The following is a 15,011-nucleotide window of genomic DNA, read 5'->3' on the forward strand; positions in this document are numbered from 1 at the left end:
ACCTTGTGATGATATGTGGAAACCCTCTCTTTGGAAGCCCCAATTTCGCCCAAGTGTGGAGAAGAATGTGAAATAAATGCACTTAAGTTCGAATTAAAAGAGTTCACTGCCCAGCTTAAGGCCGCTTCTGCAGTTTGGGCGACCGCAGTCTGCGGTCCCGCAACTGCGGAATAAGGCCGCATCTGCGGCTCTGGGCTAAGGGAGGCTGGACCGCATCTGCGGTCTGAGAAGCGCTTATGCGGAACCGCTTCTGCGGAAATAAGGCCGCATCTGCGGCTTCCCTTGGGCCTGCCTTGGGCCGCTTCTGCGATCATTTGACCGCATCTGCGGTCCTTGAACCGCAGATGCGGTTATGACAGAAGCAGCAGCCTTCAGCCTTTTCTCAACTTTCTAACTTCACTCGAGCCTCGGTCATTTGACGCTCCGGGCTCCCGAGCCCCGCCCGAACATACCGACAAGTCTGAAATCACGAGGCGGACCTACTCGAACCCTCGGAACTCCCAAAACAACGCTAAATCTTATAATCACCCCCTAAAACCAAATGAATCAAACTATTGAATCCTTAAGTTCTTAATTCTCCTCTAACGGGTCAAAACGCCCTTAAACTACTCGGATTGATACCAAATTTTACGGGCAAGTCTTAAATGACATTACGGACCTGTACCAAGCTTCGGAACCAAGATCCGAGCCCGATACCTAGGGAATCAATGATTTCTTAGTTTCTTGAATTCTTTAAAGCTTCCATTAAACAATTTTAGATAAAAATTCATTACTCGGGCTAGGGACCTCGGAATTCGATTCCGGACACACGCCCAGGTCCCATATTTTCCCGCGGACCCTCAGAAAATCACGGATCCGGGCCCGTTTTCCCAAAATGTTGACCGAAGTCAAACTTGGTCTTTTTAAGAAATCCTAAAGAAGCAAATGGGCATATTTTTACTCAAAACTCTACCAATCCCCGAACCAATCGCCCCCGCAAGTGGTAAACTAGTTAAAGCAAGTACGGGAGGCTTTATATAGGGGGACGGGGTTCAAAAAGGCTAAACGACCGGTCGGGTCGCAATCCATATGGCCTGACTGATAAGTGATTTTAATTCTTGCACGGCTGTCTTAAAAATTTTGATTTACTTCCCCAAAGAACTTCAGTGCTTTTTTAATCTATAAATGCATGCTTTTAACTACGCATTATGCACCATCATCCTGCAGACGAAGTGTGATGAAGTAGCAGAAGCTTTAACGCAGCAGGGTTTGCTTGCAACTGCACTTCATGGTGGTCGTAGCCAAAGTGAAAGAGAGGCCGCCCTTCGTGATTTCAGACACGGTCCTATCAATATCTTGGTATGATTAAAGCATCTAATTTTGTAATATTTCATGTATTTTTCACTTGTTGAATACAGATTACTTGTGAATTTCTTTGTCCCTGACTTATGTCAGGCAATAAGAGTATATATTGCCAAGCAACATCAGTTGGTAGTGCTTAAGGGTGTGAAACTATTTTATTTTCCTTAGAGGACAAAGTATGGTTTCTTGAAATCGAATTGCCTCCTGTCCTTTATTCTTTTATTTTTTTCCCTTTTCTATCAGTCAGTTTTTTTTTCCAGAACAGGACTGAATACAAATGTTCAAGCTTCACCCCTTTTTGATGCAAAAAGATGATCAAGGTTGTTATTTGTTTGTTAACTTTTTAATTGTGGTAAGAAGAAATCTTTTGTGGGTGTTTGGACCAGGAACTTTTTCTGGAAAAATATGCCAACTCTCTATGTGTTTGTTTGGTCTGTTTTCCAATAAGATTTCTTAAATAAAACCAATTTTCTGAGCCGTACAAACAGCTTTGAGTTCCAGAGACTTTTGGAACAGAACAGAAATTTTTTAACTGCAAATACTATCTTAATTTTCAGTCAACTACTTCAAAATGATTTCCGAAAAAGCTGCACAAACACCGCCTTAAAGTCCCTCTTCTCTAAGAAGGTAAGTGGAAAGCAGACCTTTGTTATTTGATGAATTACAGGACCAGCATAAAGTGGTGACGCTTTACACTGAATTTCTTTACACCAGATGAAATTCTGAATGCTCATCTTTATCTGGCATGAGAAACTTTGTGCTCCTTTACAAATTAGATTACTGTGAATAGAATCATTTTTATCCAACTCGTAGATGTGTCTGTCCAAAACTATCCTATGAGGAGGGTCACGTACAAGAGCCGACAGTTTTCTCTGCGATGTAAATTTGGTTCATCTTGGACCTACAACATTGGGTTTTGAAGACTCGCGTTCTGCTGACGTGAACTAAGAGCACTTTATCAATATAGATACGACTGTAAAGAAAAAGGAAATTTTTTGTACCCTCAGTACCACTTGTATCCATATAGTCTCATACAATAAAATTTTTTATATTTGATTGGTGCGCTAAATCCCTTTCAATTTGGTTCTTCTTGATTGAATTCGAATGAAATAAATTTGGTTCTTCTTGACATTATTTTTGGTGCTTTTAGAACTTTCTTGTATCTGTGCAATTAACTTCTACGATGCATTGGCAGGTCGCGACTGATGTTGCGTCTAGGGGATTGGATGTCACAGGAGTTGCACATGTAATTAACCTAGATCTCCCAAAGGTACATCGGACTGCAAGAAAGAAAAGTTCTCTTTCAAGTTACATTTAGAAGTACTTATCATGGAAACACACTATAAAAACTTGCTAAAATTGAAGGTGCAACTTTTGGATAGTTAATCCAATCTTATTAATAATAACATAGATTTAGAAGCTTCACTTGCATAGAAGAGCAGTTCCAAGTCTGATTCTTTAGTTCTCTTCACAATGTTATTCTACTAACTCTTACTTTTGTTAGTCGTCTTAAGTTCTCCCCTTGGAAACTCTTCAGTTATCTACTTTATATAGGTCTAAAAGTTCAATTTGTTACCTTTAGTATGAGTAGACAAGACCTCATGCTGATGGTTTTCTGAATCCTCCTAATTATTAGACTTTTAACCAGTTATCAGTGCATGGAACTTGTAAAACGTTGATATATCTGTTCCTATGTTAATTTAGACCATGGAAGATTATGTACACCGGATTGGAAGGACTGGTCGTGCAGGATCAACGGGCCGAGCTACTTCATTTTACACTGATCGTGATATGGTGTTTCCTTTCTCTATACCCACTTTGTCTCTTGGCTTGTTCTAATAATGATGTTCATGTTTTGACTCCTGCTGTCTTACTTGGTTTAATTTCGTAGTATCTTGTGGCACAAATACGAAGAGCAATTGCTGATATCGGTTCTGGTAATGATGTGACCTTTGCTATGGGAAAGGTATGCCTCTTTGCTTCTTATATCATTCTTCTGTTCGTCTCCGTATCTAATTCCTCTTCCCTCACGCTCTCCATCACAGAGTACTGCGTGGTTTCCTTTTTCTTGTCGTGATGAGCGTTTCTTAGCTTTCATTTATTTTATCTACCATTTTGAGTTCCTCTTTTCTTATTTGTTTGTCACATTATTAGACTGCTAGAAGAAAGGAGAGAGAGGCTGCAGCTGCCGAAAAAGAAGCAAGGAGTACATTGTCTAAACTCTCTTTAGTCGAGTCTGCGGTAAATGTGGAGGATAAATACAGGCACATGATTACCCCAGCGATGAGCAAAAAGGAGGGAGCTGCAGATGATGCTTGGGATGACTGATGTTTGCTGTCAACATCTTATGTACCTCTATACTGATGGATTGAAGCAGTGGCAAGCCCATGCTGCTACAATGTGTGCTGCTACAATGTTTGGGTGTGTACATCTGTAGTGCAAAAAACATCTAACATGGAAAAAATAGAAACCAGAAAATATATATAAGTAGCTGCTAGCCTCGACACCCCTTTTTGTATGTTGTATTGGTGTTTTTACACGCGGTTCTTGTCTATGAAGGAACATTGAGCACAGTTTGACAGGTATTGAAAAGGCGGGAAATAGAGTTTCATTTACGTGCAAAAAAATGACTTATGAAGTCTTAATTCCATTGTCTAAAATTTTGTTGTTGATTTGGTCTTACAGCTGTTTATATTCTTTGGTGCACGTACTACGTTCAACCTCTCAGCGCAGGTGTAGGTGATGATCCATAGGAGTGAGATTCTTTGGGCTATAAACAATTAGAAAGTCTGTGGAAGGCTATTGTGACGACACTTCTGTTGGGATATTCTTGAGCATTTACTCAAATTTCTTTCTGCACTACGCCTGCATGGCCCTGAAGAATACGAAATTAGAAAATTTATCAACCAAAAAAAATGTAAATTAGAAAAAGGAAAAAAGAGTTAAACATTACGCATGAATATGCTTATGGATTTATTTTAGCGTAACAAATGTGACGATGATAGCTGGCAATTTCCAAAGAAATTGTGATTTCAATATATGTTGCTGTAAATTCTAGGCTAGCACCCGAGCAAATCGATGCTGCACGGCTTTTGTGTCATTAAGAGGAAATTTCATTAACTTTGAATAAGTTGGATAATATCGACTTCTGAAAAGAAAAGAAAAATAAAGTTGTATTTAACTGTTAGCAATTTGCATCAAGCTCAAGCTTATTTCCTGTGAAAGAGTTTGTGATTGCATAATGATGATGATGTAAAACAAAATAACAGTCAGTTTCCTAAGAAGAAAGTCGTAAGTTTGACTCCTGCATGGCGCGTAATTTTTTTCTAAAATCTGTTGCCAATTGGCTTGAGCTTACGGAGCTTTTCTTGTCATCTAAGCACAGAGATTTATCCAAAGGAGGACCATTTATCACTCGTACCGTAAAAATTTACCATGACCCGAGTATATAAAAGTTGAATGAGAAGAGTACAACAGATTTTGTACGAACCATGAAAATGTATGGGAGAGTAGCTGTGTATAACAAACCACAATTCATGTTCCTGCAATTACAGAGCCACAGCACTGAAAGGCAAATGACTACAAAAGGAGCTGCCAAGCTCACCATTGAACAAAGGAGAACTGATCCCTAAACCAAAAGCAAAAAAGGGTGACAGTGAAAGGGTGTTTTGGACAAAAAAGGGATGAAAAACAACCCGATCATAACGTTTGCCCATCATCATTAATGGACTTAGGATGCCATTACAGGTAGTCTCTTATGTTCCAAAGCCTGCCGAAGCCTTTGGTAACCATTTCTATAATGCTCGAGTGAGAAGCAAAGCTGCCTAATTGCTTCCCGTTTCTCTTCTGCTCCTTCCGAAACTATTTCTTTTTGTCTCTCTACTTCTCTTTCCAATTCTTTAACCCTAGACCTCAACTCCTCTACCGTTTTACGGGCCCCTTCAGTTTCGGAAATCAACGCGACATGCTCGATGTGCAGTTGGTGCAAATGGTTGTTCATTTGATCAATCTGATCATCTTTAGAACTTAGCTCTTCATCAAGGCAGGCAACTCTGGCATTTAGGGCATCTTTCTCTGTTACCAGTACGTCATACTTCTGGGATAATGTGTCAAGGCTTCTGTTCAGTTCTTCAATATGGCTTTCCCTCTCAGCAATGGTAAACTTTAACTGCTCGATTTCAGATTTAAGCAGCATCTCCATTTCTTCTTTCCCCGCTGCAGTTCTTCTAACATCCTCCTCTAATGATTGGCAGCGTAGATCCATTTCTTTGATATTATCCTCCAAATATGCTCGTTCCTTTAATAATTTGGTAATCTCCCCTTGAAGCTGCATGTTTTCTTCTGCTAAAGCCTTGTTGGCATTTGATATTGATTCTTTCAGTCCTCTGATTTCTTGATCACGGTCTGACAAATTGGATTTGTACCTCGCAATTCGGTCCTGCAGCTTTGAGACTTCTCTTTTCTCTCTCTCAAGTTTGGCTTTCCAGCCAGAAACATCTTTCTGTGCTGATCCAAGCTGATCCTGAAGTAATTTATTGGAGGATCCGTTGCTTTTAAGTTCCTCTCTTAAGCGCTCCACCTCCTTCTCTGAATCATGAAGCTTCTCTATCGTGCTCCTCAATTCTTCCTCAAGTGTACGGATCTTAGATTCTGGGTCCAAAACTTGTGGTTCTTCCTCTATCGCATTCTCCTCGTCTGAAATTTTAGCTTCCTGTCCTGCATTAAGCTCATGGATGTTCCTTGCATAGTCCCCTGATTCATACCTCTGAAGCTCAATTCTCAACCTGCTAATCTCTTCTTCTGATAACCGAATCTTTTCTTTTGCATTTCTAAGTTCTTCATCATATCCAGCTATTCTAGCGAGAGCATTCTCATTGCCGCCAACATGTGATCCCCTAAATGAGCTTTCAGAGATATCTTCCTGATTTGCGCGAAGCTTCTCTTTCACGTCGCGGAGCTCAACCTCCAATTCACTAATCTTCCTACGCAACCCTTGGTCATCATCAGTGCTCAGCGTACTTGAGTAATTATTGATAGACGAATCATCTGATTCTGATTCAGAATCTAATGTTGACGATTCATCTCCTTCCTTACCCAGATCCGAGCTGCTTCCACCTGTGCCAAGAAAGAATTCAAATCCAGCAGCACGAGGACCAGGTTTAGGGCGGCTAGGCCTCCGATCTGGAGAGGGCAACCTGGAGGGTGGTTCAGAACCCACGTCAGAGATGCCTGACCCCTGTGATTGAAGATCTGAAGGAACATTTTTCCGGAGCTCTCCAGTCACATGATCATATCGCTCGGCTAATGACCGGTACATGCGGTAGAATTCCTCAACTAGTGTGACCAATTCTGGCCTTTTCTGATAATACATTTCCGCCCTTTTAGCAAATGAATCTGCATCCTCTTCAATGAGTTTCAACATCCTTTTGACATTCTGGTCCATCTCTGAAATAATAGACCTATTTGTCATTTTCTTGTATGCCATTTTCTCCATTCAACATAAAAAATTCTAAGCAACGACTTGGTAATTATAATTGTCAAATTAGGAGTTTTTACAGTGCATTTCTCCCAGGCGGACTGCTAGTAACCTCCTTTGAGATGAATGGATGAAACTGTCTAAAGTTACTATCACAAACAAGTAATGGCCACCGACTTTTTTACTTTTTGTTTTCTGACCATTTTACTTTAATAATATAAAAAAAATATTAAAATGTAAAATATAGAATTGAGGCGTTTTACTCGCTATTCAAAACACATTTAGCCCCAGTTATAACAATCGGACCAAAATTTAAACGTGTTGGATCATGACCTATGCTGTTATTTGACTCACCATCTAAATCCGACCAGCTCATAATGCAAGAGTTACAATGAAAAGATTATAGAATAAGGTTAAAGTGAATATGCTTACGTTCAACATTATCTTGCACCCACTTGGAGTTTTTGGGACTAATGTGACTGTCCCACCACCAAGAGCGCGATTTCTTCGACTCCATCCTCCTCATCTTATTGGACTTTACCTGAAAAGAAAATAGGACATCCAACAGCAAACTCTTAAAGAAAAAAACATACAGCCCCATCTAGAAAGTACACTAGCTAGGGTCAATATATTCATCAGATAGTAAAAAGAAACTCAGAAAAGGCAAATAATACTCATTCAAAGATATATCTTACAAAAGTTGATGCCATTCTGTCCAACTTGTTTCTCAGATAAGCAGAAAAAAAATATGCCCTGCATAATTATGAACACAATATATGTCAAAAGTCAACCTCATCAGGAACCTGTTTCTTTGTTGCTCAATAATATGTTTTACAAGTATGCATCTCTACTACGATATTTGCTAGTATACCATTTAGAAAGAAAAAAAAATTTTTATGGTCAATATTATATTCTATCGTCAAATATATCTATATCGCCCCTATGAAAGATCATATGCGTGAAGCGAGACTTAGATGGTTTGGGCATGTGAGGAGAAGCCCATATGCTCCGGTGAGAAGGTGTGGACGGCTGGCGCTGGCAGGTAGGAGAAGAGGTAGAGGGCTGCCTAAGAAGTATCGGGGAGAGGTGATCAGGCAGGACATGACGCGACTTCAGCTTATGGAGGACATGACCCTTAACAGGAAGGTATGGAGGTCGAAGACGTAATAAGTTGTCGTGTGTTTTTCTGATATGTTCCAGGTTTATTAGGGCTAGCTGACTAGTATATTATATTCGATTCTTAGAATGCCAGTATTAGGGTTGTTTTAGTACTATCTTCCGATTCGGTTTGCTAGTACACTGTCGTGTTACTGCTTGTGGCTATTACTTTTGCTATTGCTATTGCCACTGCTTCCCGGTCCTTAAATTGTTGATATCATTTTTCTGGCCTTGTTGTTGTTATTTACTTGTTTCTATTATTCCTCTCGAGTCGAGGGTCTTTCGGAACGACCTCTCTGCCTCCAGGGTAGGGGTAAGGTCTGCGTGAACGGAGTGAACGGAATAAGAGTGAACGGAGGGAGTATGAACAATATTTAATTTGAAAGAAAACATAAAAAGACATAACAATTTCCTCCTTCTTCAATAGATTATTTAGTGAGGAATAAACGTGTACGCATGCATGTGTTCACTTTTTTTTTTTTTGGAATGTATGTTTTATATAATACTTCGTTCGTCTATTTTACTATATTACCCCTAATTAATATTTGATTAGACACACCTTGATCCATGGTATAGATATAAAATAGTAGATTGTCTCTTGATTTTTTAAACTGGACAAGTAAAAGTAGATATCTTTTTTAGCATAGTAGACAAGTAAAAATGGACCAAGAGAATAAATACATTTGTTTCTTATTTATGGTACTATAAAATTTTCTTATTCTTCTATATCAACTATCAATTGAATTCATATAATAAAAAGAAATATTTGACCGGGCTAATTAACTAGTGTTCCTGATAATAGGGGAAACTAAAGTTTTGAATTCAAGGACCAAAATGCAAGGATGAATGATTGGCACGGAGGAAAGAAATTGACAAGGCCTAAGTCTAAGGGATTATATTGTTGTGGATCTCGTCAATAACTGGGCCCACAGGACGTGAATGGGGCTGAAAATTGACAAAGCCCACGACAAACAACAAATAATACGCACCTCCTATCGTGAATGCCACGCGTTCACAGTCCACGGAAAGATAATCAACCGTGAAATATCTAATCCCACAGCTGTCGTACGAACATCGCCGCCTAAATTCACGCCTTCCTCATATCACGCCTGCCAAAAACAACTACGAAATTAATTTTAACAGAAGATGGGTTTATTAGATAAGAAAATATAAGGTACAGTAGAAGATATTAGGAAGTGGGGCGGTATGGTTAGTTCATACCCAAATGAGATAAGAAATGGAAAGTAGGAACAAGTTATGAACAGATAAAGATTCAACAAATGATAAAATCCTCAAAGAAACCAAATTTCATCAAAATCCCACAACTAAATTGGAATGGAGAAGAAAAGAAATAAAGTAGGGAGAAAGGGCTTACCTTGGTGTTAAAACGAGGGAGGGGGCAAGCAAAGACAAGAAAATCTAATGATTTGAGAGGAAAATGCTAAAAACTCTCCGGAGAGATGCTTTTGCTTGGAACTATTAATTCGTCTCTTTTTATGGAGGGGTGGGGGAAGTGGTGGGAAAGTGGGGGCCGATAAGGGATATGGGTACTGCCCAGGGACGAACTTTCCAAACTAATCTCAATTTGTTCACATGCTCCTGCCCCTTCTTTAAAGTCAATACTATATTTAACTCGTTCTCTTATTAAATATCATTTTTTCCCTGTCATGTATTTTTATAAAACAGGAATTTATCTATCAATAAGAGAAAAATGACAGTCCATCAAATGACAATCAATCTGAAATATGACCAAGCAAATAAATCTAGATTAATACTCTCTCCGTTTTAATTTAGATGTTGTAATTTGATTCGGCACAAAATATAAGAAAAAAAATAAAACTTGCGGTCTTAAAACCTTAAGAGTAAAAGCTTGTGGAGCCATGACATTTATTTGTAAGAGTAAAAATAAAGAGTTTAAAGTTGAATTATTTTCAATTGTACAAATGAGTAATTCTTTTTGGAATAAACAAATAAGGAAAGTGTGTCATCTAACTTGAAACAGAGGGAGTACTATTTACCTTGTGAACCTCGAGAAGGGTGATTGCACATGTGCGAAGCAGAGCAATCTGCTCGCTACCGATAGCAGAGCTGATCGCGGCCGGAATAACAGGTCATTGCAGGACAAGGAGACATCGGGTTCTCGAGAATTCTTCCTACCCCAGGCTTTAACTTCAACGTCAGCGTAATGGAGCTGGTGTCGGCTATGAGGAACATTAAAGAAGCACGGTTCTCGAAGCTAATAAGATCTGATCCCAGCCAAAGGGATTCTAATTTGTGGTGCGAATACCATGGGACAAACGGTCACCAGACTGGGGACTGCCGTCACCTGTGCGAAAAGGTGGTGACATTGCAGAAAAATGGCCATCTCAGGGAATTCTTGAGTGATCGAGCTAAAAACAATTACAGCCGCAATCACGATAACGCGGAGCCTTTGAAAGCAGCAGGGGATCCTCCACGTTTGACGATCAACATGATTTTCGGGGGGGGGGGGGTCGAGATTAATGGTGTGACATTTTCGGCGGCAAAAAAGACAAAGGTGTCGGTGACCTACAGTAAGAGACTTCGGGAAGTCGCTGAGGACGACATCACATTCACGGAGGAAGACGTAGATAGACTGCTGCTACCGCATACTGATGCCCTGGTGATCTCTCTAAATGTCATAGATTTTAAAATTAAAGTGTTTTGGTGGACCTAGGAAGTTCGACCAATATTATCCAGTGGAGAGTGCTGGAGCAAGACAAGCTCACCGAAAGTATCATTCCGGCCACCAAACTCCTCGCCGAGTTCAATCTGGTAAGCGTGACAACCCGAGGAGAGATCCTTCTACCCACGAATGCCGAGGGGGTGATGAAGATGACCCTTTCGAGGTAGTGGACGGCGATATGGGATACAATATTATCCGGGGGAGACCATGGTTGCACGAGATGAAGGTCGTACCGTCAACATATCATCAATTGTTGAAATTCCCAACTCCCGAAGGAATTAAATAAATAAGAGGAGACCAACCGATGGCAAGAGAGATGAATACAATCTTAGTTTCCAGTAGCAAAGGGAAGGAACATGCATCATAGCAATTATAGGAGCCGGCGCCTGCTCCCGAACCGAGTGAACTCAACCAGGGGGAGGAGTCGTCAGAATCTTATCAGGTGCCAAGATACTTCCAGGTACCGGAAGAAACAAACGCAACAAAATCTATGGCGTAGGAACTTGAACAAGTCGCATTGTTCGAGAAGTTCTTGGAGAGGAAGTTCCATTTGGGGACAGGACTGAGCCCCGAGCTCAGGTCTGGATTTATCGAATTTCTTAAATATAATGTTGACTGTTTTGCATGGTCGCATGCGGATATGACAGGTATCCCACCTTAAGTGGCCGTGCACAAACTAAGCCTGGATCGCAACATCCCTCAGGTAAGATAGAAAATATGCCCTATTGCCGAGGTCAGAAACAAATTTGTCAGAGAAGAGGTAACTCGTTTGCTTGATATCGGTTCAATCTGAGAGGTAAAGTATCCTAACTGGTTTAACCCCGATAAAATTAAAGCCATCGAAGACATCTCGGATCAGCTGTCGAGCGTGAAAGAGGTTCAAAGGTTGACAGGGAGACTGGCCGCTTTGAGCAGGTTCATTTCCCGGTCTTCGGAGAAATGCCATCATTTCTTTTCACTACTCAAAAAGAAGAACAATTTTGAATGGACTCCGGAGTGTCAGCAACTTTGAGGGATTTGAAAAGGTATTTCTCAAGTCCTCCATTACTGTCAAAATCGGAGGAAGGCGAAATACTGTTGATCTACTTAGCGGTCTCGAAGGTAGCAGTAAGTGCCGTTTTAGTCCGTGAGGACGAAGATACATAATCTCCTATTTATTACGTTAGTAAGATTTTAACGGGAGCAGAAAGCTTAGGCCTTATTTCCAATGTCATCCGCTAGCCGTGGTGACCACTTTTTCCCTGCGGAATATTCTTCATAAACCTGAACTTTTAGGTAGGCTGGCCAAGTGGGCTGTCGAAATGAGTGAATTTTATATGGAGTATAAACCTAGGACTGCGATTAAGTCGCAAGTTTTGGCCGACTTTGTGGCTGATTTCAGTCCAGGTCTGTTACCTTTGGCTACCAAAGAAGTACTGATGGTGTTGGAATCGACATCGAGAGTTTGGACCTTGTTCATGGACGGAGCTTCCAATATGAAGGGGTCTGGGCTCGGCATAGTGTTAACCACGCCCTCGGGAGAAACCCTAAGGCAGGCTAGTGTCACGCCCCAAAAATCGAGGAGCACGACCGGCACTCAACCGAGTAAACCCGACTGAGCAAGCCTGTTAGGTTTCATTCTACCCAAGCTAATTCATGAATAAATAGGAGATGGACTCCATTAATCATACTTAGTAAGTATTTCATTAACAACTTCCATTTCATTCCCATTAGCAGATTAAATCATAATTATCAAAATATTACAAGTTTTATAAATCTTTGCCAAACATCAATATTTCTACTTTAATTCCAATACCCGACACTACCCACAACCTATCTACGGAGCCTCTAAACACAACTGAAGAGTAATGTAATATGAAAATGCCGGTAACAAGGCTCCGGCTATACCTCAAATACAAAGTACATGATAAACAGATGAAACAGGACCCCGAAACGAAGTGGGGCTCACCAAGTCAGCTGAAGGATGATGCGGCACTAGCTGCGACCAACACTGCCTGCTATAGAAACACCTACATCTATTTAAAGACGTAGCGCCCTCGGCAAAAGGGACGTTAGTGCCATCGAATAGCACTAATATGTATAACTAAACAGCATCTCATTAGAAAGAACAACCATACAAGAATAAAGAAATCATAAGGATCAACAAAGCTTTTAAACAATCACCACATCATCAAATACAAATAAGAGATCACATAACTTTCACACAATTTTCATAACTTTAGTTTGGGGCATTCCATATTGTTGCATCATCGTTCACACTACCACCGCTTTCTTGAGCGGAGTCCGATCACGGCCCGATCGGCTAAGCCGTCTCCCCGAGACGTTACCATTATTTCATTCTCACTTTCCAGTTCCAATTATCAATACATTACCACCATGTGTGTATAACATAGCATCCAATCATGGCCCGATCGGCTAAGCCGTCTCCCCAAGACGTTACCATTTCTCCGTTAATCATCTCACTTCAATCTTTGGTTTCACATTTATCAACTCATAGGCACCTAGGGCCACAATTTTCACATTATACTTGGCGCTAGGCCACATTTCACAACTCACATTCCACATCTCTTTCACTTTCAACATCAAGCCTTCAATTTAAGATAATGGGCACATACAAGAGCAATTCAAGTTGTAAGCATAGAGAGAGATTCACATGATTTGGCATAATAATCACAATTTAAACTTAACTTGAAATCTAGGCAATTTAGCATATAGTTCACATTCTTCACATATCACCAATTTATCAAGAATAGCATATTGAACATCTTGGGACACACTTTTCACATATATTCTTGCAACACCAATTCCTTTGAAATAACAAATACTACGTCAATCAAATTTCGGACTTACAATTTTACATGGACACCATGGGAGCTCAATTTCTAAGAAGAGGGGTTTTTAGCCATACATACCTTGTTTAAGCTTTCCTTAAGTTACTACGACGTTCCGGAAATTCTAGCAATCCCAATCTCTTAGATGAAGAACATGTGATTGGGTTCTTTGATTCTTGAAGACTTGAGCAAGAGATGGGTGATTATGAAGCTAAGGCTCCTTCTCTCTCTCTTTCTCTGTCTATATGCTCTCAACTCTCTCTAAAATCAGTAGAAAATGACCCCAAATGAAGCCCCAAAGACTATATATTAAAATGGGGTCGGGTTATAAAAATAGGAAAAACAAGCACCCGAAATCGGGTCTGCGATCGCAGAATGGACCGCAAAACAAGAATGTGGGCCGCAGAATGCATCGCGAAAATAGTTGCCCAAAACTGGGCAACACTGGCCCAATCTGCGATCGCAGAGTAAAAAATGGGACATATTTCCGATCGCAGATTCGACACAAGATCGCATTTTTCCAGCCTTTGGTGATTTGATCATAACTTTGTGTAGGAATGTCCAAATGACGAACGGTTTGAAGCATTGGAAACTAGACTCGAAGACCTTTTGTATGATAGATTGTTCATCACATAAAACCTTATACATATTTAGATATGCTCATTCAAAGTGTGAACTTGTGCAAACTCATTTGGAATCTTAGCCTATTATGAAATTTTCCAATTTGACTTAGGCTTAGGCCTTTCCTTGGGCGCCAAATTACTTACCATAAGACTCGTCCACTTATTTACCAAGTCCAATTGATTCCCACCATGTTAATAGCACATAAAATATTATAATTAGCCTACGTGGCACCACAAAATCCTAAATTACTTAGCAAAATTTTACGGGACCTTGCATCCCCCCCCCTTAGGATCATTCGTCCTCGAATGAGGAGTAGAGTCCGCCCTAAAAGCTTAACTTAATATATCTCTTTTCTCACCTATCTCAAGTCCCTAAATTTTGACTATCTCCTAAATTTTTCAGAATTTTCGGCAGAGTCTCCTTTGTAACTAGGCCTATCCACCTGCCAGAGAACCACCAAAACCATCCTAAAAACACATCCAAAGCTTGACAAAGCACGACAATGTATATATCAATAACATGAACCTCAGCATTACAAGCACTACATTATCACGATGATACCTGGACATGGACTGCACATTTTAAAATCATAACACCTAGAAGGTGCTTTTCAAATCAAAACCAACTGCTATACAATCAAGAGAAAATACCTTATTTCCACAATACTCTCGGCCTTCAATGTGGCCTCTTATACTTATAGGCTTTTCCATAACACATTCACAGAAACAACCCCAACCTCCAAACTTATCTAACAAGGATGACAGCTAGATACCTCGCATAAGCTAACTATCCATTAACATTCACCTTCAATAATTTACACCAGGGTGATACACAAATGATTTCCACCTACCTTCTTAGACATAGACATATGAAAACA

General features: G+C 40.2%; 3 protein-coding genes across 3 annotated transcripts; 2 read left to right on the plus strand and 1 right to left on the minus strand.

The window, feature by feature from the left end:
* The first annotated feature begins 1,164 nt into the window (after positions 1–1,164).
* On the plus strand, positions 1,165–3,986 carry LOC109212251 (DEAD-box ATP-dependent RNA helicase 52A-like). Its single transcript, XM_019375879.1, has 5 exons — positions 1,165–1,338; positions 2,537–2,611; positions 3,046–3,135; positions 3,233–3,307; positions 3,496–3,986. Exons 1-5 carry the CDS (start codon positions 1,165–1,167, stop codon positions 3,667–3,669), a joined length of 588 nt encoding a protein of 195 aa, XP_019231424.1. The 3' UTR covers positions 3,670–3,986.
* A 778-nt stretch (positions 3,987–4,764) lies between these two features.
* LOC109212254 (protein NETWORKED 4A) lies at positions 4,765–9,554 on the minus strand. Its single transcript, XM_019375882.1, has 5 exons — positions 9,351–9,554; positions 8,965–9,084; positions 7,513–7,570; positions 7,250–7,358; positions 4,765–6,786 (listed from the first exon to the last, which is right to left on the minus strand). Exons 3-5 carry the CDS (start codon positions 7,525–7,527, stop codon positions 5,072–5,074), a joined length of 1,839 nt encoding a protein of 612 aa, XP_019231427.1. The 5' UTR covers positions 7,528–7,570; positions 8,965–9,084; positions 9,351–9,554; the 3' UTR covers positions 4,765–5,071.
* On the plus strand, positions 7,772–10,161 carry LOC109212252. Its single transcript, XM_019375880.1, has 3 exons — positions 7,772–7,963; positions 8,113–8,174; positions 9,978–10,161. The coding sequence occupies exons 1-3, from the start codon at positions 7,772–7,774 to the stop codon at positions 10,159–10,161; spliced, it is 438 nt and encodes a 145-aa protein (XP_019231425.1).
* Positions 10,162–15,011: the final 4,850 nt, after the last annotated feature.

This window comes from Nicotiana attenuata, unplaced genomic scaffold (genome assembly GCF_001879085.1).
Source record: "Nicotiana attenuata strain UT unplaced genomic scaffold, NIATTr2, whole genome shotgun sequence".
In the NCBI taxonomy this organism is placed as follows: Eukaryota; Viridiplantae; Streptophyta; class Magnoliopsida; order Solanales; family Solanaceae; genus Nicotiana; species Nicotiana attenuata.